Source organism: Nymphaea colorata, chromosome 6, assembly GCF_008831285.2.
Source record: "Nymphaea colorata isolate Beijing-Zhang1983 chromosome 6, ASM883128v2, whole genome shotgun sequence".
Lineage (NCBI taxonomy): Eukaryota > Viridiplantae > Streptophyta > Magnoliopsida > Nymphaeales > Nymphaeaceae > Nymphaea > Nymphaea colorata.
In genome coordinates this window covers 4,682,782-4,708,014 of record NC_045143.1, presented here as the reverse complement: position 1 = coordinate 4,708,014, position 25,233 = coordinate 4,682,782, and the positions used below count along the sequence as shown (strand labels likewise).

The following is a 25,233-nucleotide window of genomic DNA, read 5'->3' as shown; positions in this document are numbered from 1 at the left end:
ACGTTGGTACGTCTGAAAAAGAGAGTCAACTCACCAAAGAATTTGGCCAAGCCTGAGAAGAACAAGATTGACTCATCTACCACCTAATCCTAGGATTGGTTCCAAAACCAGAGCGCCGCTTTCGCCTTTCTCACTCTCCTGCCCTCAGTTTTCTCCCTTAATTACCAGTCCAGGGGGAGGTTTGAATTACGTGCTTCCATGACAGGCAGCACACTGGTCAACACTGCATACTGATGATTGCGAACATTTAGTCTCTGATTTGAATTAACAAAACATTATTATTGGTCATGTGGTGTTGTTTTTATGATAGTGACGGTGATTGAAATGTTCAGGTCAAAGCACACAACTCGTTCCATGTTCAAAACTGCCAAGATTTAGCACCAGTGAGACGATTCAAAACAGTAGTTGAACAGACGGGAAACCATAGTTTGCTGTATCTTAGTATCGTAAACCCTCGATTAAGGATGTCAGATTCTGATTGTCACCAATTTTGACAATCTTGGGTTTTTGTTTCTATCCTTCCCCTTTCTTTCTCTTCATATGTGATTTGAAAGGAGGGATGGGAAGAGGGTCAGAGATAAGTTGACAGGATTTGCAGAAGTCAGGATCTTCCTTTAGATTGATTGGCAATCTGAAGAAAACAGTGGCGGAGCCACATGGTGGCTAGTGTGGGCAGTTGCCCATTATTTTTATGTTAATAATTTCATATATTTGGTTGTTTATATATGGATATATATAAATGCCCTTTAAAACAATAAGGTTATTAAACTAGTGCTCCCACCAGTCAAAATTTCTTTCTCTCCGAGTGGATGGGATCATGGGAACAATGTTAGTTCTGTTCCTCTCTCTCTCTCTTATATTTAATCTCAAGAACCAACTTCAATGTAGGGGCCGCAGTGCAAGCTATCCCCGTATTTGGAAATGAGAAAAAAACTATTCATATTAATATAACTGTGAAATGTCTTCCTGATCCAATTCAAGTGAAATGCAAAAAGCTTATAGGTGGGGCATATCGGAGACTTGATAGAAACCGTTTATCCCTACTTAACAAAAGCTTTCCAAGCGGCTTAGATTCAGAACTGAAGAAAATATGAATCGGATGAAAAATTCTGCACGAGAACGCTTTGCTAGAGAAGCATGATTGGAGACGACAACCAGCTGACCGACGAAAACAAGTGCTTACTTTTCCAGCTGGTTCAAGATGTACCGATTTTTTGCTAATTAAACTGACCAGGTCTCCAGCATTTTTCTGGTTTCGAATGAAAAAGAATGAACTGGCTGGCTGAGGACTACAAAGATCAGCAGTCTGTCCAGAGGTTCCCCAGTCTCTCTATAGTGGCTTTCAAGATTATTGTTTAGACGATGACCCCGCCATCGAAATTGCTTCTGCATTGATGGATTTCCCTTGATGCAAAGCTTTATCTATTCTAGACCCACTCTGGCTTCCATAATGTAAACAATCGCCATCTTATTTCTATTGAATCAGATCGGACCCTAGAATCTTGGCCTTTTCCTTTTCTATATGGCAATTTGTTAATAGTCTTTTGGCCTGCTGTATTGCTTTTGCTGTAAAGATTTTGGCTAATAAAATCGAACGTCATCCTCCAGCAGGGTTGCTTAGTCAGAACGTCTTCTACTTGTCACATATGTCTATTTTTTTGAACTTCGGACATTGTTATTTGAAAAACCAGCTTTTTAATTAATACCCAAAAAAACCTTGTCAATAAAGACCAGAAAATGATATCTGTAACAATTGTTCAACCAACCTTATCAAAGCTTTGCCCTGCTGAAGCATTGGGAGGTGGTAAGCTACACACAGCATCGTGTAATATATGGTGTTGCATCAACCCACTATTGAATCTCTCAAAAAATTTGAGTCAAAAGCCATCAAATCCTACATCAAGCCCCCCCCCCGTAGGCCTGAAAAACTAATTCTATACAAGTACTCCAAATACTTAACCAGAAAAGATATTAACAAGGATTCAACAAAGATTTATCTGATGCATTTCAAAATTACAGTCATCTGTTATCTTACAACATTGAGAGAAAAAAACGCATAAGATGCTTTACAGGGAACAAAGCATGGACATACATGAACAAGACCCTAAAAATCTTCAGATTGCTAGTAACCCCTTCTACTTCGACTAGAAGTCATGCCAACAGGGCTCCTAACATTAGCAGCACGCTCAGGTGAAGCACTTTGTTCCCTCCCAACTGAAGGCAGCATCCGAACACCACTCGTCAAAGACCCAGCAGCACTCAGGATAGGACTACCAGCTCGATTTAAAGCTTCAATCTCTAAAGCCTCTGCTTCCTCCTTCAGCAACGATAGCTGTTTCATGGTGTGCATTAGTCGTCATATATGCTCCAAGGAAACAACAATCAACCAAAATTGCAAACTCACCCTAACATCATTCTCCTTCAACTGGTGCTGTAGTGAAACAATAGCAGGACTCAAACTGCAAGAGTTCAAGGCTACGTTTAACCAAAGGCAGTCATTAGAAGATAGCTGCAAAACTAAAGAAAGCACCAGACCAACCAGTACTCCATCAATTTGCATAACGAGGCATGGTAGGTTGAGGTGTGGTGAATGAAGGCAAGAGGATGAATCTTCCCGTCCCTAGACAGAAAAAAAGGACTGTTAAAAATCTCAAAGATGAAGAAGAAAGAAAAGATGTAAAATAACACAAGAACAATCATGTTATGTCGAGGACTCTCATTATCTGCCAACACTCAGGTACTTAAAATTAAAAGCAGCCAAGCAAAATAAAGAAATTAAGTCAATTGACAGCTTCTGGGGCGAAAGGGAGAGAAGATCACCATTTGCACTGAGAAACTGCTTGATTGTATGCTGTCTTTTCTTCCTCAAACAACATGGTTTGCATATCAATGAATGATGTCAAAGGAGAATCAAGCTTCAGAAGTGAAGAGCTTGGAACAACTTGAAGAGGAACTTCTTTCCTCGTGTACTCAGCACCACTGGCATTGAAGACAGTACTTGCTTAGAAAGCACTTGAACAGAATTTCCAGATTCTAATGAAAAATAACAAGTAAAAAAGAGATTATGCATTAAATCTACAGTAGTCCCTAGAATGCTCAAGAGAATGATCAAAGAGACAAAAGTATCATGGTTGACTAAGCTGAGCGGGACAAAAGTTGGATAGCTAGCGGTATATTCTGAAGGCACATACTTGCACAACAAGATTGGTCATGGCAAGTATGTCTCACCCACAAAAGGTCACAATTCAGCAACAAAAGGATGACGAGAACATAAAGGCTGGAGGTATAAGTGGAATAAACACGGGAAGGGTGTACTAAACATAGACATGAAAAGATCACATGAACTGGATCGATACACCCCTAGTCAGCTACCTAGCAAGAAAGAGGATGCAGATTCTATAATAGAATCTAAGAAGCCACTGGATAGAATTTTTTCTTTCTTTCTGTTACATGCTCATATGCTATAAAAAGGTCTGGTAATGAAAGTTCAACAGAGCTTATTTAGATCTCTGAAAACCAAGTTTGTCTCAAACATTGACACCATACATGGATGTCAGGAATATCATCATTGTTACATTGTGGATGTTGAAGTTGCTGGAATATTCCATGTAAATGATGATTAACTAAAAAAAAAAGCTGTTCAAATATGACAAATGAATACCAATTATCAGCTTCATATCTTAATAAAATTAAATATTCATCAATATCGTCAATTTAGAGATAAAAAAGGAGTACAATTTCTGCTGCTTAGGCCACCAACCATTTCCCTGCAAGATGGTAACATTTTGCTTAGCTACTTTATAGGGTAAAATAAGACTATTTTTTTCGAATAAAAATAATTATGTAGGTGTGGGGGTGGATGTGTGTGTGTGTGTGTGTAACAACATGTTCCATAACTTCAGGTAATGAAAGACCATAACATGTCTCCCAGGACAGCCACAAAAAGAACACAACAAATTAACACATAAAAATTATATTTACACTACCTCATATCTAAATTTGAGCGATGCATGGCCTCTTGCATACCAGCGGTCATATCCATAGGATCAATATCAACTGTTTGTTGTACGGTGTCATTGTGGGTATAAGGTGAGAGAGGCTCTGATTTTAGCTTTCCCCTCCCTGCTTGATTGACATCTGCATGAGCAAAAAATTCCTCCAAATCTGATGGAGAAATATTCTTCCCAGCACCCTAATGTGATACAATGAAGAAGGGCAAAGAAGTGGTTATGGGTAAAACATAACATACACATACAAACACAGACACAGAAAGAGAAGGAAGAAAGAGAGAATTCCTAAACAATGAATAACACAGCATAACACAAAGAATGACGCAAAATTCCTAAAAGTTTTTTTCCATAGTTATATCCTCTTTACATATCAAAGTAAATTTTTTAACTTCATTTGCATATTGACCAAACGAACTGTCCATTTGAAGGGCACCCAACACTCAGGGGGCCTTAACAGCTAGTAATTGTGATCGGCTGATCGCTTAATGTTCTGAAACTAAGAATTAGTGCCTCTCTCTCTCTCTCTCTCTCTCTCTCGCGTGCTCACCTAGCACCAAACCAATAACTAGCCAGCAGATGACTGCTTAAAAGGGGGATTAGAAAAAAGAAAATATTGGTTTCCTTTATAATCCAACAAAATTTAGAAGAATTTGTGTTATTTTGTTCCTTGCTCTTCTTTGGGTTTTTAAAAGAAATAATTTACTCATTTGAGTATTGGATCACTATTGTGGACTAGGAGCTATTATTCAGGTTCCAACTAGCGTTTTCCCCTACACCGTGCAACTTACTTTTTCCACAAACAACTTTTAAGATAGCATTGTTTATCTCCATTTTGAAGGTCACAGATTTGCCAATAGCATTAATATGGTATGGTGACAGCAGCAAGAAATAAGATGAAATAGGACTTATTTAGTTAAAATCCATGTTGAGTTTGATGACATCACAAGCAAAGAAATATGATAACCATACACAAAAGGAAGTACCTTAGCACTTCTAGTTACATTTCGAGAATCAGAAGTATCTTGGAAGGCACTTTCATCCCGGGCAACTTACTTTCTCCACAAATAACTTTTAAGATAACATTGTTTATCTCCATTTTGAAGGTCACAGATTTGCCAATAGCATTAATATGGTATGGTGACAGCAGCAAGAAATAAGATGAAATAGGACTTATTTAGTTAAAATCCATGTTGAGTTTGATGACATCACAAGCAAAGAAATATGATAACCGTACACAAAAGGAAGTACCTTAGCACTTCTAGTTACATTTCGAGAATCAGAAGTATCTTGGAAGGCACTTTCATCCCGGGCAGATGCAGATGCCGATGACAGACTTTCTGATGAGCTCCAAGATGACTCGACATTTATAATCGGGCCCCCACTGGTTGGATTAGGATTTTGAGACCTTGAAAAGCTTTTTTGCTTACCATCCAAAGATTGAAAAGCAATAACCTGGATTCTCCCCACCTGCAATTGCCCGCAAATGAGAGTCATAGAATTGAAATATACTATACCAACAGATACAGTTATCTGACCTACCTTCTGTGCATCCTCGCTAAAACATGAAAATATCAAGCCAATGAAGCCAGAATCTAGAAGTTGATACATCCCCTGAGTTCGAACATCTGCAATAGAAACAGTCAGGTGTAAGGAAATGCCTTCAGAAAAGCTCAATACACAGACATGAATATGTTGTACTAGACTTTAACAGTTGCAAAAACACACTGATCTATAAAAAAGGTTGTAAGACATATCAATTGTAGTCATTTACTACCCTAAAAAATGGATGGTTGAGACTGGTGATTAGGTGAAGTGCAGTAATAACATTGAGATGGATGAAGATTGAAGAATATAGCGGCGGACTTACTAAAGATGCAGCGTTGTAATTACAAGGATAAAATTTTGCTGCAAAGAAAATAAGAGGGAAAAGGGAAAACCAAGACTTTACAGGGAGAAGAGAAAGACCTTTAATGTGCACACGTGAGCGCACAAGAGAGAAAGAGAGAGAGAGGGCCACAATAGAAAAGTATTATCTGAGAATCACACATAATTGACGAGGATCTAATTCTGCAATAATACATTTCTTTTAAGAAGGACGTACTAGTACCTAAACATGCTGATTTCCAGTCCACATTCTAAGCAACAGATAGGATATTCTAATGACTTTTAATCTTTCTGGGATAGGGCCAAAGTTACTGCAAGCACTACAACCACTTAGGAAGCATGCTTCACACAATAGAATGTGCCTTATTGAGAACGGAAGATTGCTTCCAATGCAAGAGGAAGTGAGGAATGCTTCCTTGAATTATATATGCATTTCTTATACATATATACATACATAAATATACATATGTATGAATCATGTACGTGCGTGTGTGTGTGTGTGTGTGTGCGTGTGTGTGTGTGTATATATATATATATATATATATTACTGGATTCCTCCAGCGTGAAAGGAGGTCACCTGATGCTGATCACAGGGGATCCCATCTGGCCAGAGGAATCCACCTTCATGCATGCACCTATGTATGTGAGCATATATCTTTTAGTAACTCATGACTTAATTTGAACCATAAGTAATATATTTTTGTTTAGAAAATGTCATAATTTTCACTTTCTAGCTGATTCCTAATTCATTCTCTTTTCACTTCTGGTTCAATTCCAGGTTCATGTCTAGCATGTTTCCAGATTTCCATTACATAATTTTTTTAAGGGCCTCACCCCCTTTCTGCTCCCACTTACACATTTGGCAACTCTGCGTAAAACTCTCATTTTGCCCTAATGTCTTCAAACCGTCTCTGCTCTTTCCCATCATCCTACTCTTCCTTGTGGCCTTGTCAGTGTTTCTATCACTATTTCTCTCCATACTAACTCATTTACAGTTAAACAAATACATGGAAGCTAGAAAGCCATGTTAACCTAGTATTCATGCACAATTTCATGATTCCCCAAAGTACATTGCAATTTTTTATCCAAACTTTTAGGGATATTTTTCTATTGCCATCCAGTTTTGATGTTTTATGAAGTTGCACAGATTTTGAATTTGTATAGGAATAATATAAAAGGTTAGTAACATGCTCGTAAAGGTGCTGAAAGTCATTAAGCACATTTTTCTTCATGAAACATGGAGGTACCAACATATTCGAAAGGTTATCGACTAGTAGCATCCATTCATAAGTCCCAATCACCTTAATCTTATGTCTTAAATCTTATATCCAGACTGAGGTATAGGATTATGAATTTATGATGGTCGGGGTCAAATAACAAGGAAAATAAATTCAAAGAATATGCATGTGTATCAATGCCTTCTGACAGGTCCAAGTGATAAGGTGGTTCACATGGAGGATTTCATAAGTAGATTGGAACCTGCAAGTGGAGGGTCATGTGGATCAAGTCATGCCATGTATTTTGAGAATATGAACTTACAAACTACTTTGCTCAACTACATGGATTATCACATGGTCCAAGGATTATGCACGAACATATAAACATAAAGAAATGCTTTCAGCTAGTCCCTCCATGGGATTGGCCAAAGCCCACCTCTCTCTCTCTCTCTATTTCTCTCTCCTCATTCACTGCTCACAGTAGTTGTGCATTGAATGATAGAGATAAGGTGGAAAATGGGCAAGCGAGAGAGCAAGAGGTGGTTCAGCCAGTCTGAAAGAGGGAGTATATATATTGATACACCCTGTAGCCACATCTTCTGATTGGTGTCTCAAATTTTCATACTTGTGCCCCCGCACCTATGCGACATAGGCCTATGGTCATGCTAATGAGTTGAAATTGCAAAGCAAGATAGATATTTAAGAGGAGAGATGTGGTAAAAAAATGTGATATAATGTTCTACTCGGAATATGCAACGAAGAAGAAAGCCTCACTGAATAGTTAATAGTGGACAAGGTAGTCATGGGAGGAGCTTATCTATTATACTAAAGCAGATATGCTTATTCCTTATTTGATCGAGCACAATGAAGCATTAAAGGAAGAGAAACTGTCAAATTCTTTGTGGATAGTTGCTACTGATTATAAAAATACGAGGTTCAGGAGCCACCTCCATATGTGAGGCACGTATGTTGCTTCAAATAGGAACAACTAAAAGAGTATGATTTCATCAACTGAAGCATATCATTACGAGAAGCAAGAATATACAAATATATCCATGAAACAGTTTTGCTAAATTAATTCAATCAAAATGCATTTGGCGTACAGAGTAATGAAAAATATGCCACTTTTGTGCACTTCTTTTTTAAGAGGCATACACAATAATGAAATGTGAATCACCTTGCTCATGAGATGTAAGTCCAAATGCAAGGGAAACAGAAAAAAATGCCAACAGGAAACGAGACATTATAGGCTACCTAGCAAAGTCATGCTTACCAACATGGGATGGAAGAACTGTAATATGAGGATGTGAGTGATACCATCCAATTACACGTGTCGTCTTCCCTGTTGCCAAGGACATTCTGTGCTTGTAGGTCAAGGCCAAAAGCATCAATTATATTAGCGTTTAAATTCAGAAAACACATAGAAGGGCAAGGACAACGAATTATAATCTATCTGTATAGGATATTTCAGCCTGAGCTGATGCGGCTGCCAACTGTTCAGGATTTGTCTCCACTCTATCCTTCCGACGATCAGATCTAGGCTGTGGCGATGCTCCCCATATAAGAGCCGTTGCACTACCGTTTCTACCATACTGCAACATTGCACATTGCATCAGGAAAAACTGCTCAGTAAATTCCGGTTCCCACTACCTAACTAAAATCTTGAACCGCACCCAAGAACTATTCATAGCGTCTTGGCAATAGGCCTACCCTGTCATACCATAAAATCAAACGCAATTCCAATAATAGACTGTGCCAAGCAAGAGAGAACAGTTTTCCGTCTCATTTTTAATAGCCAAGAACGAAAAGAATTGGAAACCACCAAAACAATTGGAATTACAGAAAAGTTATACTTTGAGAAAGCGAATCTCCAATAAAAACCACACACCCAATTAAGCTGAATCAGCCATCATAAGCTACTCAAACATCTGGTCAAAAGAGGCGCTGCCTCTTCCGTTTGATCCAATGAAGAAAATGCCCAGGGCCAAGAAACGGCAACACAAGCAAAGCGAAAAAGAATATGAATGAACCAATTCCAATGTACCAACGATGAACCGGAAACGCTGCCCATGTATTTCCTTGAGTTTAATGCTGATCAAGAAAAACGCACCAATGAGTACAATAAGTCCCAACAAGTGCTGATGCGTTCCCTTCGATCCCTCACTAGTTAAAAACAGATGCCAAGAAGGAAAGAGAGAGAGGAGACAGGATAAATGAAGAAGAAGAAGAAGAAGAAGCAGGAAGCTCAAGAGTCATGCCTGAATGTCCCCAAGAAGAAGGCCCATGACTTCCTCCTTCTCCGTAGACAATGCATGAGTGAGGCACGTTAGCCAAACCTCCTCAGACATTCTCACTCCCGTCAATGACATCTTGGCTCCCCTTCACCTCAGTCCTGCTACCACAAAGACGCAAAAGAAGAACAACCGCCGTTCTCCTGCTCCTGTTTTCGTCGCCAGTCCGTGACCGAAATGGAAAAGCACAAAATTGGTTGGGATTTTCAAACCTAAAGACCCTAGATGGCAGGGGCAGCCGAAGACAGTATCCCTTCCCCTCCGAAATCGGCGGGCTCGCCTGCCCCCAACAGGCGCGCGTCTTCCAAAAGAGAAAACAGCGCAAATCCCCCTCTGATTAACACAACAGTGACGGGTCAACAAAAACAGAAAATGGGAGGGACAAAACGGCGAGAGCACGATACCTGCTTTTCTCCCATTACTTACGTCAAATGACGAAGTGGAGTGTGATTGGATGGAAAGCCCGTCATTTACTGGTCTAAGCAGGTTATATATTTTTGGCTTCCGAGTAAGCTCGGAAGCACCAATCTAACCTGCATACTTGAACAGGAAGACGACCACTTCTGTATCTCTCGGCTATTTCCTGATTTTTTTCTCGGAGGCCAGAGAATGCTTTTCCTCGCATTAAATTGAAGTTAGTTGAACAAGTAGGGGCCAACCATTCTTTCCATTTGATCCCAGTAACAGATACTTAGCAGAGCCGGTTACATGATGGATTAGCAATTACTAAAATGTTCCTGTTGGTTAAATAGAACACTTCTTCCATAGAAGAGCAAAAAATGGCAAGATAAAAAAATGTCCGTTACATGATCAAATTGTCTTTTCAATGCAAGTTGAAGTATTGAAGTATAAAAAAGAGGCATTGTACATTAGAAGGGATATATGAATCCGGCGGTTTATTTTTATGTGCATTCTTGGGCATTCGACCATTTTACTCATTTTTTGGTCGTTCAATGCAAATTCATCTCTGGGAAATGGGAATGGATGCATAATCTTCAAAACCTTATGTTGAAAGAATAAGAAAACCCAATATCGAGGTCAGGTTTTATACAAATTCTAAGATTAATAGCAATAGATTACTCATCTCATAAAAATGGAACTGATTATGGGTCCTCCAGGATCTTCTCGTTTCTATGTTTTTCCAATATTTCACATCCATTCATGTGGTTATTTGTGGGGGAAAAAATGTGCGTTTACACTACACACACAAAGGGACCCATATTCATTGACATCACAATAATTCTTAAAACCTTCAAAATGAAAAATAACGTTTTCATATATAAGGTTCAAGATTATCGTGATAAAGAAGAATGTTCATAACATCACCAACAGTTGTGGCCATGAGACATGCACATCTGTGTAATGACGCGCAGGTAGTTCGGATATTTGTTATAAAGCCTGTGACATGTAAACCATAAACATTGACCGCCATTTGCACATACATAAATTTTCTTTTAGAATGATCTTTTATATACCTAATAAGTTATGACCCCTTAGAGAAGAAATGATAAGACGGATATTAATTAGGGAAATTATGATGGACTAACAGGCAACATGCAGGACCATAGAATTTAAATCATGAATTATTTTTATACGTGTAATAATAATAAAATAGGGACGCCATATATGAAATAAAGTAAGGATAGGTATCAGACCCGGTGTTAGCAACTAACAAAATAGAAAACAAAGAAAATGTCTTTTCCTTCCTTAACGTGGCCTGTTGTCTTAGTAGGTTCGCCCCGAACACAGCACGCCCAATAAAAAAAATTATATTGAAAAAAATAAAAATTTTTAATTACGCAATGTATTTTTTGGATTTGAATTCAATTGACCCTCTGAATCTTGACCCTACGTGGATTCAGAGGTTGAACTGTCGGCCGGCCCGCCCCTGAAAAAAATCCTGGTTCCGCCCTTAGTCTAATCATGAACTCACAACCGAAGCACGATGAACTTCAGGATGCCAATGTGTGAGTGGCATGTTTCTTGAGTTTTGAACTAGTGATGTCTCGGCAAATTCGCAACTTTGATGGACTGCTTCAAACGATTGAGTCCATGGCCTTGTGGAATAATTTTTTAAGGACATTTGAAGAATCTTTTCCCCTAGTTTTCCCCCAACATTTCTTTGAAAAGATTTTGGCAGCTAGATTCTCAACTTGGGAACTTTTTCAACTGTTGGCCCTCTTGCCTCCAGCTTTAGAAGCATTGAATGATCTCTCCATGCCAAAATACATATGCTGTGCCATTCAGCAGTACCTTCTCAACATAATCTACAAAGACAGAGAAAACCTCCTTAAGAGGATGAAGAATCATTTTGCACTGGAATTGACATTTGTCACCTGGTATGTTTTACAATATATAATATGCAGTAATGAACATGGTACATACATATGTCTCCGGTAGAATTATAAGTGTTCTTATGATGACACTGTGAATTGGAAACGAGTGTTCAGCGTGATGGTTTACATCACATTCATAGTAATGCTTCACCGTTATTCCTCAGTGGTAGGTTGATCCACATTTACACAAATGAGCCAAATCTGCTTTCTTTTTGTTTTCCCTGAACTTGACTGGCGAGTGGAGAGAGAGATAGAGAGAATAAAATGGAAATATATAACAAAATTTGGGGACAAGAAGTCCCTAACTACAAGAACAAAAGAGAGAGAGAGAGAGAGAGAGAGTAATTTTGCTTCTAAAAATAAATTACTGAGAGCTATGACGGGCGGATGTTCCAAATGTACTTATAAAAGGCATATCAAAACAAGGAGAAGGACATACAGACCCTGAGCTTCGCCCTGAGGCATTCCAACAGAATGCTTCTGCAGGTTCGCCTAAAGCTTGTTTTAACTGAATATCTTCTAAATACAGATTTTGACAAGGAAAACTGTCGCTGCATGTGAACCTGATTGCTTCAATGGTGGCTGATGTTCCATTGATATTAGAAAAGGTAACCCCGTTCACCTTTACATTCGTGGTCTGCATCAACCAGGGAATAATTAGTCCTAACAAAGACATATTCCCACATCCATGAACATGTACATGGCGCTGGTGCCTTCTATACCTGGTTGGGGCATGGAACAAATGAATCACAATAATACTGGTCAATAATTATTGGATTTGATACGTTCTCCATCACTATGTTCCTGAATGTGACTTGTTCGACGAAACCAGTGCCTCCCTTCAACAGAAGCATCACAAAGGAAGTTAGCGAGACACAAACATCACGGAAAAGTTAATGGTGGAACGAAAATGACCTGCCAAGTCTTGATTCTGACGCCATTGTCTGTGTTGTTCAAAAAGGCTCCATCAACAAGCACATCATGGACCTCGGCCCATGAATTGTTCCTGCCCAAGCTCCCAATGCTGTATGGTGTAGCCTTTAGTTGGTATTTCACGTTTCAGAATACTGAAATTTGCTGTTATCAATGTCAAGATCCACTCACCTTATACCATGGCCAGGTCCACATGTTACATTTCTTAGTCGAACCTTTGAAGAATTGGTTGTTATGGAAATGCAATCATCACCTGATAAAGATTTAGCAGCATCAAGATCTCATAGTTCTTCTTTTAGGTTGATAACTATGCCATAAATTGCTGTTTGAAATGTAGGAAGTCCATGCTAAAGATTACTAGAAAAAGGACTATAAAAGTAATTCTATCCGCAATTTACTTTGAAGACATTCTTGTCTAGGTCATGAAAGTATATGGATAGAGATGAAGTTCCATTATACACGTCCTATAGGATAACTCATTGTACTAAACGAAAGAATAAGAGACGGCTGTATCATAACACAAAATACCTGGACAAGGAGGAACATGCATGACCTACAAGTGACCCATCTAACATCTCCCCCAAAAAAAAGTGTAATGACTTCTGCTTTAGTCTCAGATGTCAGCAAATGATCAAACAAATGACAGATTAACATTCAAAAGTAGAACCAAGATGCAATCACTTTTGCTTCAGTTTCAGATGTCAGATGAGGAAGCCAGTAATGGCTTGAAAAGAAAAAAAGGGATGCCAACAAGATGCTTACTCAATACTCCACAGCAGATGGTGACAGAATTTACCCACATCTCAAATGTGATCAAAGGGAACATGTTCTTTATCGCTGAAGACTTAATAACATAAGGTTCAAGGAAATGCTATGATAGAAAGAGCGAACTAGGATCAAGAAATAATGTGATGTTTCCTGTTATTCAGTTCAATGTCATTATGCAAACAGTACAGTATTTCAGACCACTAAATCTAAAAAATAAAAAATATATTAGAAAGTGCAACATGGCTAGAAGGGATGTTAGCAGCAGCATGAAATATTTCAATGAGCATGACAAGTTCGAGACATGGGATTGAATCTGTCAAAATGGTATTGCAGTAAACTGCAGGGAAACCAATCAAATGCCAGACATGATGAATTGAATATCAAGGCAAAGTCGGGGAAAACAAGACTCAATTATATTTTATATTTTACTTTGATGTGAATGGATAACCAAAGCAGAATCATGGAATGAGCATGCTAGTGATAGTAGCTTAGTCAACTGGCACAGCCTCCAAGGGAGGGACGACCAGTAATGTTCATGTTACGTACAACTGACAAGCAGGTGCTTCGGTAATGAGAGATAATAAATCAAAGAAGTTGGAAAATATTATAGCTTGATCTCATGATGCATACGGAGATCAAGAAAGTAATTCTGGGAAGGCACAAATTCTGTTGTATGCATGTCAACGTAGTTCCAAAAGCACAAGATCTGAGGAGTTTATTTTGGCATGCTGAAGAATGTGAAACTTGATCCCTTTCCTGGAAAGCTCTTTGTACATAGAGCGTAGACATTTGCAGTTAGGTTTGAAGGAAATGCAGTCAGGCCTCGTAGATGGAGGTAGAAAGGTCAAGATCCTCTGAAGTGTGTTTTTCATCAATAGGGAGAGAACTGAAGCACATCTTGCACATATTTTTCTTTTTCTTGAAGACATCATACTTTACCTTTACAGAAGATAAAAGTCTGTAATTTAAATTCTCTGACATATGATAAAGTACTGCCACCATCACATGCTATTCTCTTGGTTACATTGGGAATTTGCACTTGTATTTTAAAATATAGACCTTAAACAGAAGGAGATACCTTGAAGAGGACCCACCATAAAAGGAAGGTGCTTGGCGTGTTTTATTAGAACTTAGAAGCTTACAGTAATTTGATGTTCTAACAACATTTAAAGATTATTTTGTTCATAAGGTGATTGATACTAGCAGTGCTAAAGAAGAAAGACAGAAAATAATGTAGGAAAATGAATAGCACATGCTCTGAGAATGTACTGCAAGGATAGACCTAAAACCTTGAATGTGTAGCATGGTATTTCATTATCTGCACAATAAATTGTTTGTGCATGTCTACCAATCATTGCTTTATTTTCTTACACCGTGGACTAACAGATTCAGGGGAGAACAAGTCATAATGAAAATTTTCCTATATTTCAACAGACCCTACTCTGCTTGAATCACTGTTTTGAAAAAAAGCAAGAAAGAAACTGACATCACAACAATGAAAACCCACATTAACTGAATTGTCCAGACAGTTTTGAAGTGTTTCAGACGGCTGAAGTGAAGAAAGGTTGGAATATCTCATAAAACAGAAAATGAAAATGTGGTACTTTTTCAGGACATTCAATCAAACAAGAACAATAAAAATCTTCCTTTATCCCTACCTGTCATAATAGCCACATTTTTTACTGAAATTTGGCTGGATGCGCTTATGTGGATACCATCAGTGTTGGGACTTTCTGGTGGAGCTGTAACTTTTAAACCAGTAACCTTCACATTATAACATTCTGTGAATGCCATATGCATTTGCTGACTGTTTAGAAGTTCTAAATTCTTGATATACAACTTCTTTGATCTGTGGAAAGTTATGGCCTGCATGTTGGCCCACCAGTTAAACCAAAGAAGCTTTACCTGTTCTTGCAGAAGAACATGAGTTCCTAGGAAGAAAAACCATGGATACCAACTTCACATACCGTAGGAGCAGGTTCACATGGCTGCAAAATAGAACATGGAATTATACACAAAATTGGTTGCAGGAAAGAGTTTGGAGCATAATTCATTTAAAAAGAACGATCCAGAACATACATTGCTGGAATTGATCTTGCAAGATCTGTCCCACCATTTTGATCCCCTGCCATTTATGGTTCCTCCTCCTTTAATAGTAAGGCGATCAACCCCATGGAAGTATAACCACCTCCTCGGATTCCATCCTTCCCACAAACCTGGCTCCTCTGGAGCAACTATTTTACCATAAATCTAGCACAGTGAGGTTCAAGGTATTGATCACTAATACCACTCCGCATAACAAATATCGCAGAAAATTTGCAAATAGCATAAATTTTATTCGGTTCGGTTCAGACGCTAAGCTAACGTTCAAAGAAATGAGAAAAGTTCGGGGAATTCAATTTTTTCTTAAAATATAGTGTTCTATCGCAACACCATGAAGAATCTTTAAAACATAATTCATGCTACTCATTTCTCCCCTTGGCTCAAGAATGCTCTGCAGGACGATCAGCAACAAAGTGAAAGTCATCTCAGGGGCACACATTCTGGTTTAAAGGAATGGTGAGTTATTCAAATAGCCCATTCACGTCACAATAACCATTCAGATAGAAACAGGGAGAATGGGTTGAGAACTCATAAGATTTTCCCCGAAAGAGAACAGATTTTCCAAATGCTTTCCACGCTATCACGCGCGCCGATTTTGCTCCGTACGAGACTCGTGAAATTGACAGTGTCCCAAACTAATGTTCTTCAAAGAGTTGCTAAACTATTTCTTATAAATGCCCGACAACCAAAACCTCAAGAACGGAAGGCCAAAATCAATAAGAAGATCATTGCAGAACAAGTTTCTGACATACCAACAGAGAAACTTTAGATGAACAACCTCCAGGGAAGTCGATTGGGCCAACCACAAACGTCTCTCCTCTTGGGACCTCAAGAACCGCGGGGGAGAAGGAGCAAGCGATTTTCCAAGCTCGCTTAAACGCCTGAACCAAGAGATTCACGGCGGATCAAAACAGTCAGAAACATTAAGAGAGAACGGCAATTCAGGGAAGGGAATACGACGAGAAAAGACACGAATTACCTCCGTATCAGACGTGTACCCATCTCCTTTTGCTCCGAAATCCTTTACAGAAACATGGGTCACCGATTTGACACGGTCCTGTGGCCGTTTGTGAGATCGAGGGAGCTCGAGAAGAGATTCGAACTCGCTGGTGGTGCTGCATTCTACAGAAGAAGCGACTAAAATATAGACTAAGGAATTGACAAAGTAATTCAATAAAGTGGTAGCCCTGCAGACCCCAACCATTCCGTCTTCTCTGTTCATTTTTTCCTTCCCTGATCAGCTTAATGAAACAGCACCACCTAAATCTTCGTTCCTATACATAACAATTCATCAGAGTATTTGATCAAATTCCCCAAGTTCACGTTCATTCATTCGCATCACATGATGCCAATAAACTCCAAGGCGACACGCCCCTGAAGAAAATGATTGTCAACTCAATGCTCAAGGCGCAGAATCCATTTCCCTGTCTGGATACGGCTAAAAAGTTTATAAAATTGAAAGCGATTGAACGAAACCGAGAATGACAGAGAAAGATTCGGCTAGTTGGAGGTTCGGAGCAAAATTGATCTGCTGAACTTCGATCAAGACTGTCGGTTTAGAATAGGTGGAACAGAAACAGTAGTCCTCGTGTCAAGGATGGGAGGTAAAAGAGCAAGATGAAAATGATGCTTTCCTGCCCTTTAAAGCTTTGCTTTCTCTTTTTTTTTTTAATTTTTTCCGGTGAATCGGAAGCGAGATTATCCGGGCGGGCCGGGCTCCCAACCTGAAGATCGGTAAATGGGACGTCGAGAAAGACCGTGTTGGTGGCCCAAGCACATGACATGTGTGCCTAATGCCTAAACTCCGGCTCGAAATTTCCGGCGCTGGAATTGACGGGTGGCCATGATGAAACGAAAATTGGTTTCTACGTGGCCCATTAAAATCGTTATTCATAAGTTCTCTTGAACCTTCCATGGAAGAAGAACAGAGAAATCTGCACATAAAACACAACAAAAGACAGATAAAACCCATGTACCTAAAGAAAAGATAGAAGAAACCGCTTCAGGAAAGTGTTTTGCCTGAAAACAACTCATTTTCTTGATCGGCTTATAAGAAAGAAGGTAAGGGAGTTTGATTACCTAAGATGATCATATCTTGATCATAGATCTCAGTATTTAAGCTTTTTGATCTCTAACAAAGGAGGGATCTCAAAATCCAAATTTCAAGTGGAGATGCGGGAAGTGCAGGAGAATTCCTGCGTCAATCATATGCATTAAAGGGTAGCTCATCTTTCAGGTTGCAATGAGGTCGATTTTGGATTTTGGTATAAGAGTTTTGCTCTTTTCTTGCATTCACTTAGCTTAACTAGAATTCAAATTCCCATGTATTTGGCAGGCTCGAGCTGAGCCATTTGAAATTCTTGTTGGTGCCTCCATCTCAAATTTGTTGCTCAGCTCAAATCTACCAGTCAACCCTCAACTCCTCGTGGGACTCTTAATTTCGTTTGGTCATTGGATTTTGTCTGCGTTCTGCGAAAGAAAAATGCAGCAAGTTTTGGCCTTGTCCGTTTTGCTTTCTGGTTAAAATGATTCGTCCCCACTGTTTCATTGGTAAAATCTTCTCCTAAATATAATTCACATATTATGTAAAATCTTTGAGCTATGTCCAAAATCTTTTACCAAGTTCTCTATCTTGGAGTACCATCGTATAAGTTTCAAATAATTTCATCAATTCAAACAAATCAAAAGAAATATCAGAAATGTTGCAAGGGCCAGTTCATGTGAGTTGCCGGAGACGAACCATTCGGCTACGGGTCATGAATTGAACATCCACAACACTTTCGAACGTTTGCATCAACGGGTCCATGGAAACCAGATAAGCATGATATAATTATGAGATATCATATAATAAAATTATATATCAACCAGTAGTTGTCAAACCATATTAACAGTCGGTCTTTGTTCCTGTCTTTCACTAATAGGATCCGGTTCTTAGAAATGTCTGATCCCAATCTTAACGAAATTTGTTCTGATGTGGGAAGGTTTTTTTTTTTTTTGTCAAAAAATGCAACCAAGTGGCAATGCGACTCGCACTCACAGAATCAAAGGTTCAAATCTCATGGTCGCTATTATGTTACTATAAACGGTGGCGATCGCAACACCCAAGTTAAAAGGATATATACAATGGGTCTACCCAAGCTCTAAAACAAGACAGAACCTTAGCGGCATAAGGGCATGAAATTGAAGGCCTCTAAATGAACATTAAAAGATAGAGAGAGAGAAAAAAAAAAAAACTTTTCTAACCTTTTATTAGGGTTGGTTCTTAACCTTGCCCCTTCTTTTGAAAAAAAATTAATGATGAACTTATGGATCTTCCATTTTGGATCGGATTCAGGCTGGCCTGGTCTGTTTGAACCCATAGCGACCTCGGTAGGGCCAGACTGAGCCCGATCCAAAACAATAGTCATCTGAGGTACTGAAACCCGGCCGGTTCAAGAGTATACCATTGCCGACATGGCCCGGTTTCATGGGGCTTAATCGGGAAATTTGGATCGCAACCAAGAAATCACCAGCCCGGGTTAGGTCCTGAATCTCTGACTTGATGTTTAGATTTTTTACTAGTGGGAAATATGTTTTATCAGGTTTGCTTACCTTAATTTTTTACCAATATATATTCATTTTCTGCATCAGGATGTATATGTCCTTATATTAGCATTATTTTCTAAAAAGTCTACATAACACCAGTTATTTCACTGATGGGAAAACTTTTGCCGGTAAAAGTTGCAGAGAAAAGTTTTTCTTCTTTTTCTCTTTGAAGGGAAAAACATTTTTCCTTATTTTTAAAGCAAAAACAAGATCTGCAGCCATGATTCAAATCTTCGGTCTTTTTTTTTTTGTTATAAGCAAAATGGGTACGCCCCTTGCAAAGGTGTTGCCGAAAACAAAACTTTTGCCTTCAATTAAACATCCAAATATGTTCCAATGCCACACTTCATAACATGTATGTTTTTATATTTGATTTGCACAAGAACCTGTAGCGATTTTTAAAAAAAAAATGGCTTGAAGTTTTACGAATGATGAACCACCCAGCTTCTTACATAAATTTTCTAGATAATTACCTCCAATTAGGACTTCAAAGTACACTTTTCACAAAAACATGCGCGAGATTTAGTGATATAACAAGAATATTCATGACCTTAGATCTCTTCATTTAAGTCCATATAATCTACGTGGTTAAAAGAAATGTTTTCAATAAAACTTGAGGCTTTCTTTTGTAAAGTTTTTCATTTTAGATGTATGTACTACATAATTTACTTGACATAGTTATAAATAAGGTCTCGGAATTTTAAAAGTGAGGTTTATTTCGGATATAATACGATGAACTTGAAAAAAATGAAAAAAGTTAAACATAAAAATAAGGAAAAAATAAAATAAAGAAGAAAATAATAACACATACATACATCAAAAGATAAAGTAGATTTGCAACAAACAAAAAATAGAAAAGAAATAAAACAGTTTGACGTTAAAAAATTGAAAAAATGAGGAAAGTGAAAAAACTAAAAAAACATGAAAAAATGCGTTAAAAAAGTTTTTTTTTCATTTTTAACGTTCTTTTTAAAAAACGTGTTTTTTTAAGTTTTAAATGACCAGTTAATTTATCATTTTTTTTCGTTTTTTTTTTTTTGAAAAACTGCGACTATTTACGCAAGCAGGCTTAATATCCGCATACGATTGGGTAGTTATTCAGTCCCTAGAAAAATTGTGGTAGCTTCCCTTCCTAAGAAAAGAATATTGCCTGGGAAGAAGCTTCTAGCTAGCGTGTCATTAGCGCGAAACAAGCCGTCTATAATGTCAGCGAATTAGTGATTGCTCCCAACTCGATCGTTCTTTTACGTCCACAAAGAAAAGGAAGCAGCCAGCAAACTGTGTGTGCGACGTGACTCTGCTGCCAAATTAGACGCGCTCTTACTAATAGAATTAAGTTCCACTTTGCGTTACACCGGGAAGGAGGAAGGAATTCTCGAGTCTTCTTCTGTGTCGCCTTTTGCCACCAATCTCGATTCTACACCCATAGCGGGCAAAAAAGATCTTTCCTTAACGACCAAGCGAGAGGATGGAGCCCATATATATATTCTCTCCCTCCCGGATTCCGTCACCGGAGGGCCGGCCGGCCGGCCGTTTAACATCTGTCGTGGCCGGCCATCTCTGAATCACAGAGCCGCGGCGCCGGCCTTGGCCCTACCTTGATATATCATCGTAATTTCTTCGACCATTTCTGCGTGCATGCCTCTACTTTACCATATACACACATGGGCACTACCTGCATGCGGCTTTCTGATTCCTGCTTGTGTACCATAAAAAGGTGGCCATATCAGATTATTGATAATTAATTAAGCATAATTTTACCATTATTTTAATTTCAAAGTAGGATGAAATTAAGGGGCTGTAAATGATTGCAACTGATGAAAATTAGAGATGTTGGTGGATTTGGATTTGAATGCAGAAAATACGAACTTTGATTGGGGTTTCAGCCATTAATCAGATTCTTATTGGGATTTGTAATTTTTTAACGTAGACATATATAATTTTATTTTTTGGTAACAAAGGGCTTGAGCCTAATTCCTTGCTGGTGATTCGCGGAATGATAGAAGCCAGACATAAAATATGTCTTAGATATGTCAGGCGCTCGGTTTTGGTTGTCCGGATTCTTCGCTCGCCGGAAAACAAATCGCAGGCCGCCTGATTTAAAACTAAACCGATGACATTACTCCTAAAGAATGAACGCAAGGCACAAGGTATCTGAACTTTTTTGGAAAATGCTGAATATGCCGGTCAGTTCCGGCGTTGAGTTTGCCGGTCGATTACTCCACTATTAGCCGCTAATGAACACCAAAATGGTTGGTCAATCGCTCTAATTATAACCCAAACAGCCGAAAAGTTGAAACTAAAAGCAAACATAAATAAACTTTGTGCTGGATGAAACTTGGCTTTTAGGTAAGGATGTAGCAACAGTTTCCGAATTAGCTTTTTGTTCGTCAAGATATAAAGATAAAAACTTGACCGGGTCGGGCGGTAGGCCGCTCGTCTCTTTTGATAAGCGCGGAGAGTTAGGTTTGTTATTCGGCACGGAATCTGGCGTGCCGCGGCCACGTATTAAAGAATGGTAAATACGCATGATTTGGTCAAGAAACTAATGCCATCGGTCATTAGTTCACAGGGGGAATTCCTTGACGTATTGATTTTTTTGTTCTCTAAGAGAATCGGCGTTAGAAAAGTATGAGAGCCATACAAAAAATATATATACATATAGAAAATTTAAAGAAGCTGCTATAGTTTTGGGCAAAAAAGTTATTAAACTTTTCATATCTAACAATTGCGCTCAAGTTTTTCTTATAATTCTCAAATCTTCACCTCTACATAAGAATTCTGACATTAGAGGAGCAATGTAGGACAGGTTATATATTACGGCTCTTGGTAGAAATTTTATGTCTAAAATTACGAAAATACCCCTTGACCATAGGTAGAAACATGTCTTCCCATGTTTTCCACACTATTCAAAAAATTATATGGCTCAAAATAAAATATTTAAAAGAAATTTACTAAAAAAATTATTATCTAGAGAAGATCCCAACAAACAATGAAGGAGGTAGTGTCCTATGTGAACACTCCTGCGAATGAAAAATTATGCAAAAAGGGGCTCTTTTTAAAATACAAAAAAAAACTTTTAAAATGAAAAAAAAATTGTGAAAAAAATGAAAAAGTCTAAGATATCTATTACTTTATAAAAATTTTCAAAAATACCCCCAACCCCTTTTAATGCATATTTCTTGTATGCACATAGGTGTGCAAGCAACTCAATTTTCACCACTTTCCCCTCACTGTAGCTTGTTTTTATGTTTTTTATACTAAATTTTTCAATGTTAGGTATCTTTTGTAAATATTTTGCATTCCATGTTTTTTTTAACCTTGAAGTAGTGGTTTTGGAATTATGGGAAAATTATTAGTTAAGCATGAGAAGTTCGACGGCCATTTGTTACTCATTCAAAAGTTGCAGCTTTTTGTAATTTTTCTATATAATAATTAAGTTGCACACGCAAAAATTAAATAACGAATAAATAATTTATGTAGATTGGTGAAATTGGCCAGACGGCTGGCTCCTCTCTACAAAAGCAGCACCTTACTTTCAACCAATTGCACTTGTAAAAAGCAGATGATATTATTTCATTCTTTCCTTCCTGCATACATTAAAGAGAATCAATATACAGACGAGCATCCCAATAAATGATCACGTCAAAGCTGTAATTTAGCACAAGTACAATTTATTATCTGAATTTTACGACTGCTGCCGAGCCCTTTTTGTTAGCTGGCTTGGTTTGGAAGCTTACTTCGGAAGCAATATTGACGTAAATGCAACAAACATATAATGGACTCAAAATGTGAATCCAATGTGCATATGTATGATGTATTATATATTCATGTCATCATGTGGGACGGCCACTCCTTTTATGTGAAACTTAAGCCCCAACGTCTCTTCATGATACTGCAACTTGGCTTCCGATATGTCACACTCGACCTCCACTTTCTCTGCACTCTTAAATAACTTTTTCTCTTGATCAAACTCTGAAACCTTTTAATTGATCTCAGTTTCACTCTTTTCGTTATTGCAGAAGTGAAATGCTAGTGGAACCATATATGAGCTTGTGTAGGATGTGCATACCTAGTTTCATGAAATTTATTTCATATATTGGTCTCTCATTTATTTACTTAGTGCGCCTCAAATGTTTTATTATATCTTTTCAATCTGTAAGATTTTTTTCAATTAATATTCACTAAAATGTCTTGGCTCTACCACGAGCCAATTTTAGAGGGTGTGAAAGCTCGAATATGAACAAAGTAAAAACTCAAATTAATTACATCTGCCCATGTAAGAGGAGAGACGTGACCTCTTAACAAAGTGGTAAGGAAAGGACAACGGCGATGGCTTTGCTTCGAGCAGACTTTTCGGCTCGGATCTTGCGCTTATTGAAATATTGATATTTGGGATTCTCACTTAACTGACATGACGAGACCCATGGACTTGCAAATATAATGCACATGATATGTCATTATAAAGTGTTCCTTTTCATGCTGGTGATTAAAGTTTTCCATAGCTCTAAGTTTGACACTTTGATTTGCTGGAATTATGCAAATTTTTAAAGGCTTTTTGCCCGACTATGCCTTTGTTTTTCAAGAAAGTCACGGGTTCTTGCATTCCAAGCCTTCTTACTTGCAAATTTTTTGTCCATTTTTTCACTTCAACCTTTTGTAGGCATACTGAAGCGAGAGTGAAGTACAGATTACAAAGATGTAAAATACAAATGCTAAAACTTAAGAACATGGCAGATCCAGATCTGATGGTGAGAAAGAACCGACCCAATTGAAATTCAAGTTTTAACCGAACGAGATGGGATTGTGGAAAATTCCATTACTAGACAATTCAACAGGTTGCATATTCTTCAACCTACAACACTTAAGATGATCAAAATATTCTCCCACCAAGTGTGGTAGGGCTAACTTTAGGTGATGTTATAGGAAGCAGGTATATTCTTCCCTATGGTATGCCCAGATAGGTCTATTCATGGCTAGTAGCATATAATTGGATTCAGATCCAGATCCAGATCCAGATCCATCTGGCCCTAGTGGTTATGCAGGTGAGTGACACCCTCCAATACCAAATCCAAGATCTGGATCCATATCCACTGATTTGCATTCAAACCATGAGAGGCATGAGTTGAATCACGTCAACGGCAAAAAGAAAGGACATATCAACCTCATGTGAGGTGGGGTCTAAATGCAAATAATTAAAAGCCAAAGCTCATTATTGTAAATACCCAAAAAATCAAGGCAGCTTCCTCTTCACTAGTCCAAAAGCTTACTGATCAGTGGCTTAATTTCAGGTAAGCGCGTCTCCTTTAAGCTAACCACAGAGTGATTAAGCCGGCGTCTCTTCTCGGACGATCTCGGCTTCTCTCTACACCGTCGATCGCACGCGAATCCACCGCCCTGGTCAAGCAGGACGGCCATCATCAACAAAGCAAGTTTGAAAATTTCTACTCCCCACAAACTTTCCAAGACCAAGAACCAAATCTTAGCCAAATAAACTTGCTCAGCAATCCACTCCCGCTCTATAAAATGGCTCGGGGGACGCCATTGTCAGGCACCCAACTCCGGATCACTGCTCTTGTTCTGAGACAAGCGGGGACAAGTTCAGGACCATGAAGCACATCTCTATCTCCTCCCTTTTCCCTGATTCGACCAACCATCACCATCATCGCCGAGGCCGCGGAGCAGAGAAGGGTGCCATGGCTCAGGCCAGGAATCAGGCGAGTAAGGAGGCCAAGCCGCCCAAGGCCGCAGAGACCAACTCTGGGAAGCAGGCAGAAGACATAGACCAGTGCGCGGACGCCTTCATCAAGAGGTTCCGCAAGCAGCTGCTCATCCAGCGCATGGAGTCCATCGAGAACTACCAGCAGATGCTGGCCAGGGGCACCTAACGCTTCCGGCCGTGGTCGGACGTCGTCGTCGTCGACGGAAGACTCATAACTGAGAGCATCTCAAGTTCAACGATATGTTTAGATGTTGTTATATGTTCCAAACTTTTAGTCGGACTGCATGCTTACTGTTTTGGTTGTGCTTTGGTGTCTTCCTTTTTTCTTTTCATGTCTGTTTCTGAATCAAAAGCTTGTTATGTGAAAAGTTTCTCTGTTAATTC

At 38.7% G+C, this 25,233-nt stretch overlaps 2 protein-coding genes across 4 annotated transcripts; both read right to left on the bottom strand.

Moving 5' to 3' along the window:
* Window positions 1–1,981: 1,981 nt before the first annotated feature.
* On the bottom strand, window positions 1,982–9,993 carry LOC116256774 (uncharacterized). The gene is made up of 11 exons (XM_031633253.2): window positions 9,829–9,993; window positions 9,370–9,735; window positions 8,578–8,703; window positions 8,385–8,472; window positions 5,550–5,635; window positions 5,259–5,477; window positions 3,987–4,192; window positions 2,821–2,979; window positions 2,540–2,620; window positions 2,405–2,459; window positions 1,982–2,332 (listed from the first exon to the last, which is right to left on the bottom strand). Exons 2-11 carry the CDS (start codon window positions 9,478–9,480, stop codon window positions 2,123–2,125), a joined length of 1,341 nt encoding a protein of 446 aa, XP_031489113.1. The 5' UTR covers window positions 9,481–9,735; window positions 9,829–9,993; the 3' UTR covers window positions 1,982–2,122.
* Window positions 9,994–11,995: 2,002 nt separating this feature from the next.
* Window positions 11,996–17,877, bottom strand: LOC116256828 (probable polygalacturonase At1g80170). 3 transcript variants are annotated; one of them, XM_031633324.2, is made up of 10 exons: window positions 17,622–17,877; window positions 16,522–17,476; window positions 16,295–16,423; window positions 15,519–15,689; window positions 15,407–15,427; window positions 15,098–15,305; window positions 12,843–12,924; window positions 12,654–12,762; window positions 12,461–12,577; window positions 11,996–12,375 (listed from the first exon to the last, which is right to left on the bottom strand). In XM_031633324.2, the coding sequence occupies exons 2-10, from the start codon at window positions 16,762–16,764 to the stop codon at window positions 12,103–12,105; spliced, it is 1,353 nt and encodes a 450-aa protein (XP_031489184.1). In that variant the 5' UTR covers window positions 16,765–17,476; window positions 17,622–17,877; the 3' UTR covers window positions 11,996–12,102. The 3 variants fall into 3 exon arrangements, with proteins under 3 accessions (XP_031489184.1, XP_031489185.1, XP_031489186.1); XM_031633325.2 differs by having other exon boundaries at window positions 16,522–16,816; XM_031633326.2 differs by lacking the exon at window positions 17,622–17,877 and adding an exon at window positions 17,519–17,609 and having other exon boundaries at window positions 16,522–16,816.
* Window positions 17,878–25,233: the final 7,356 nt, after the last annotated feature.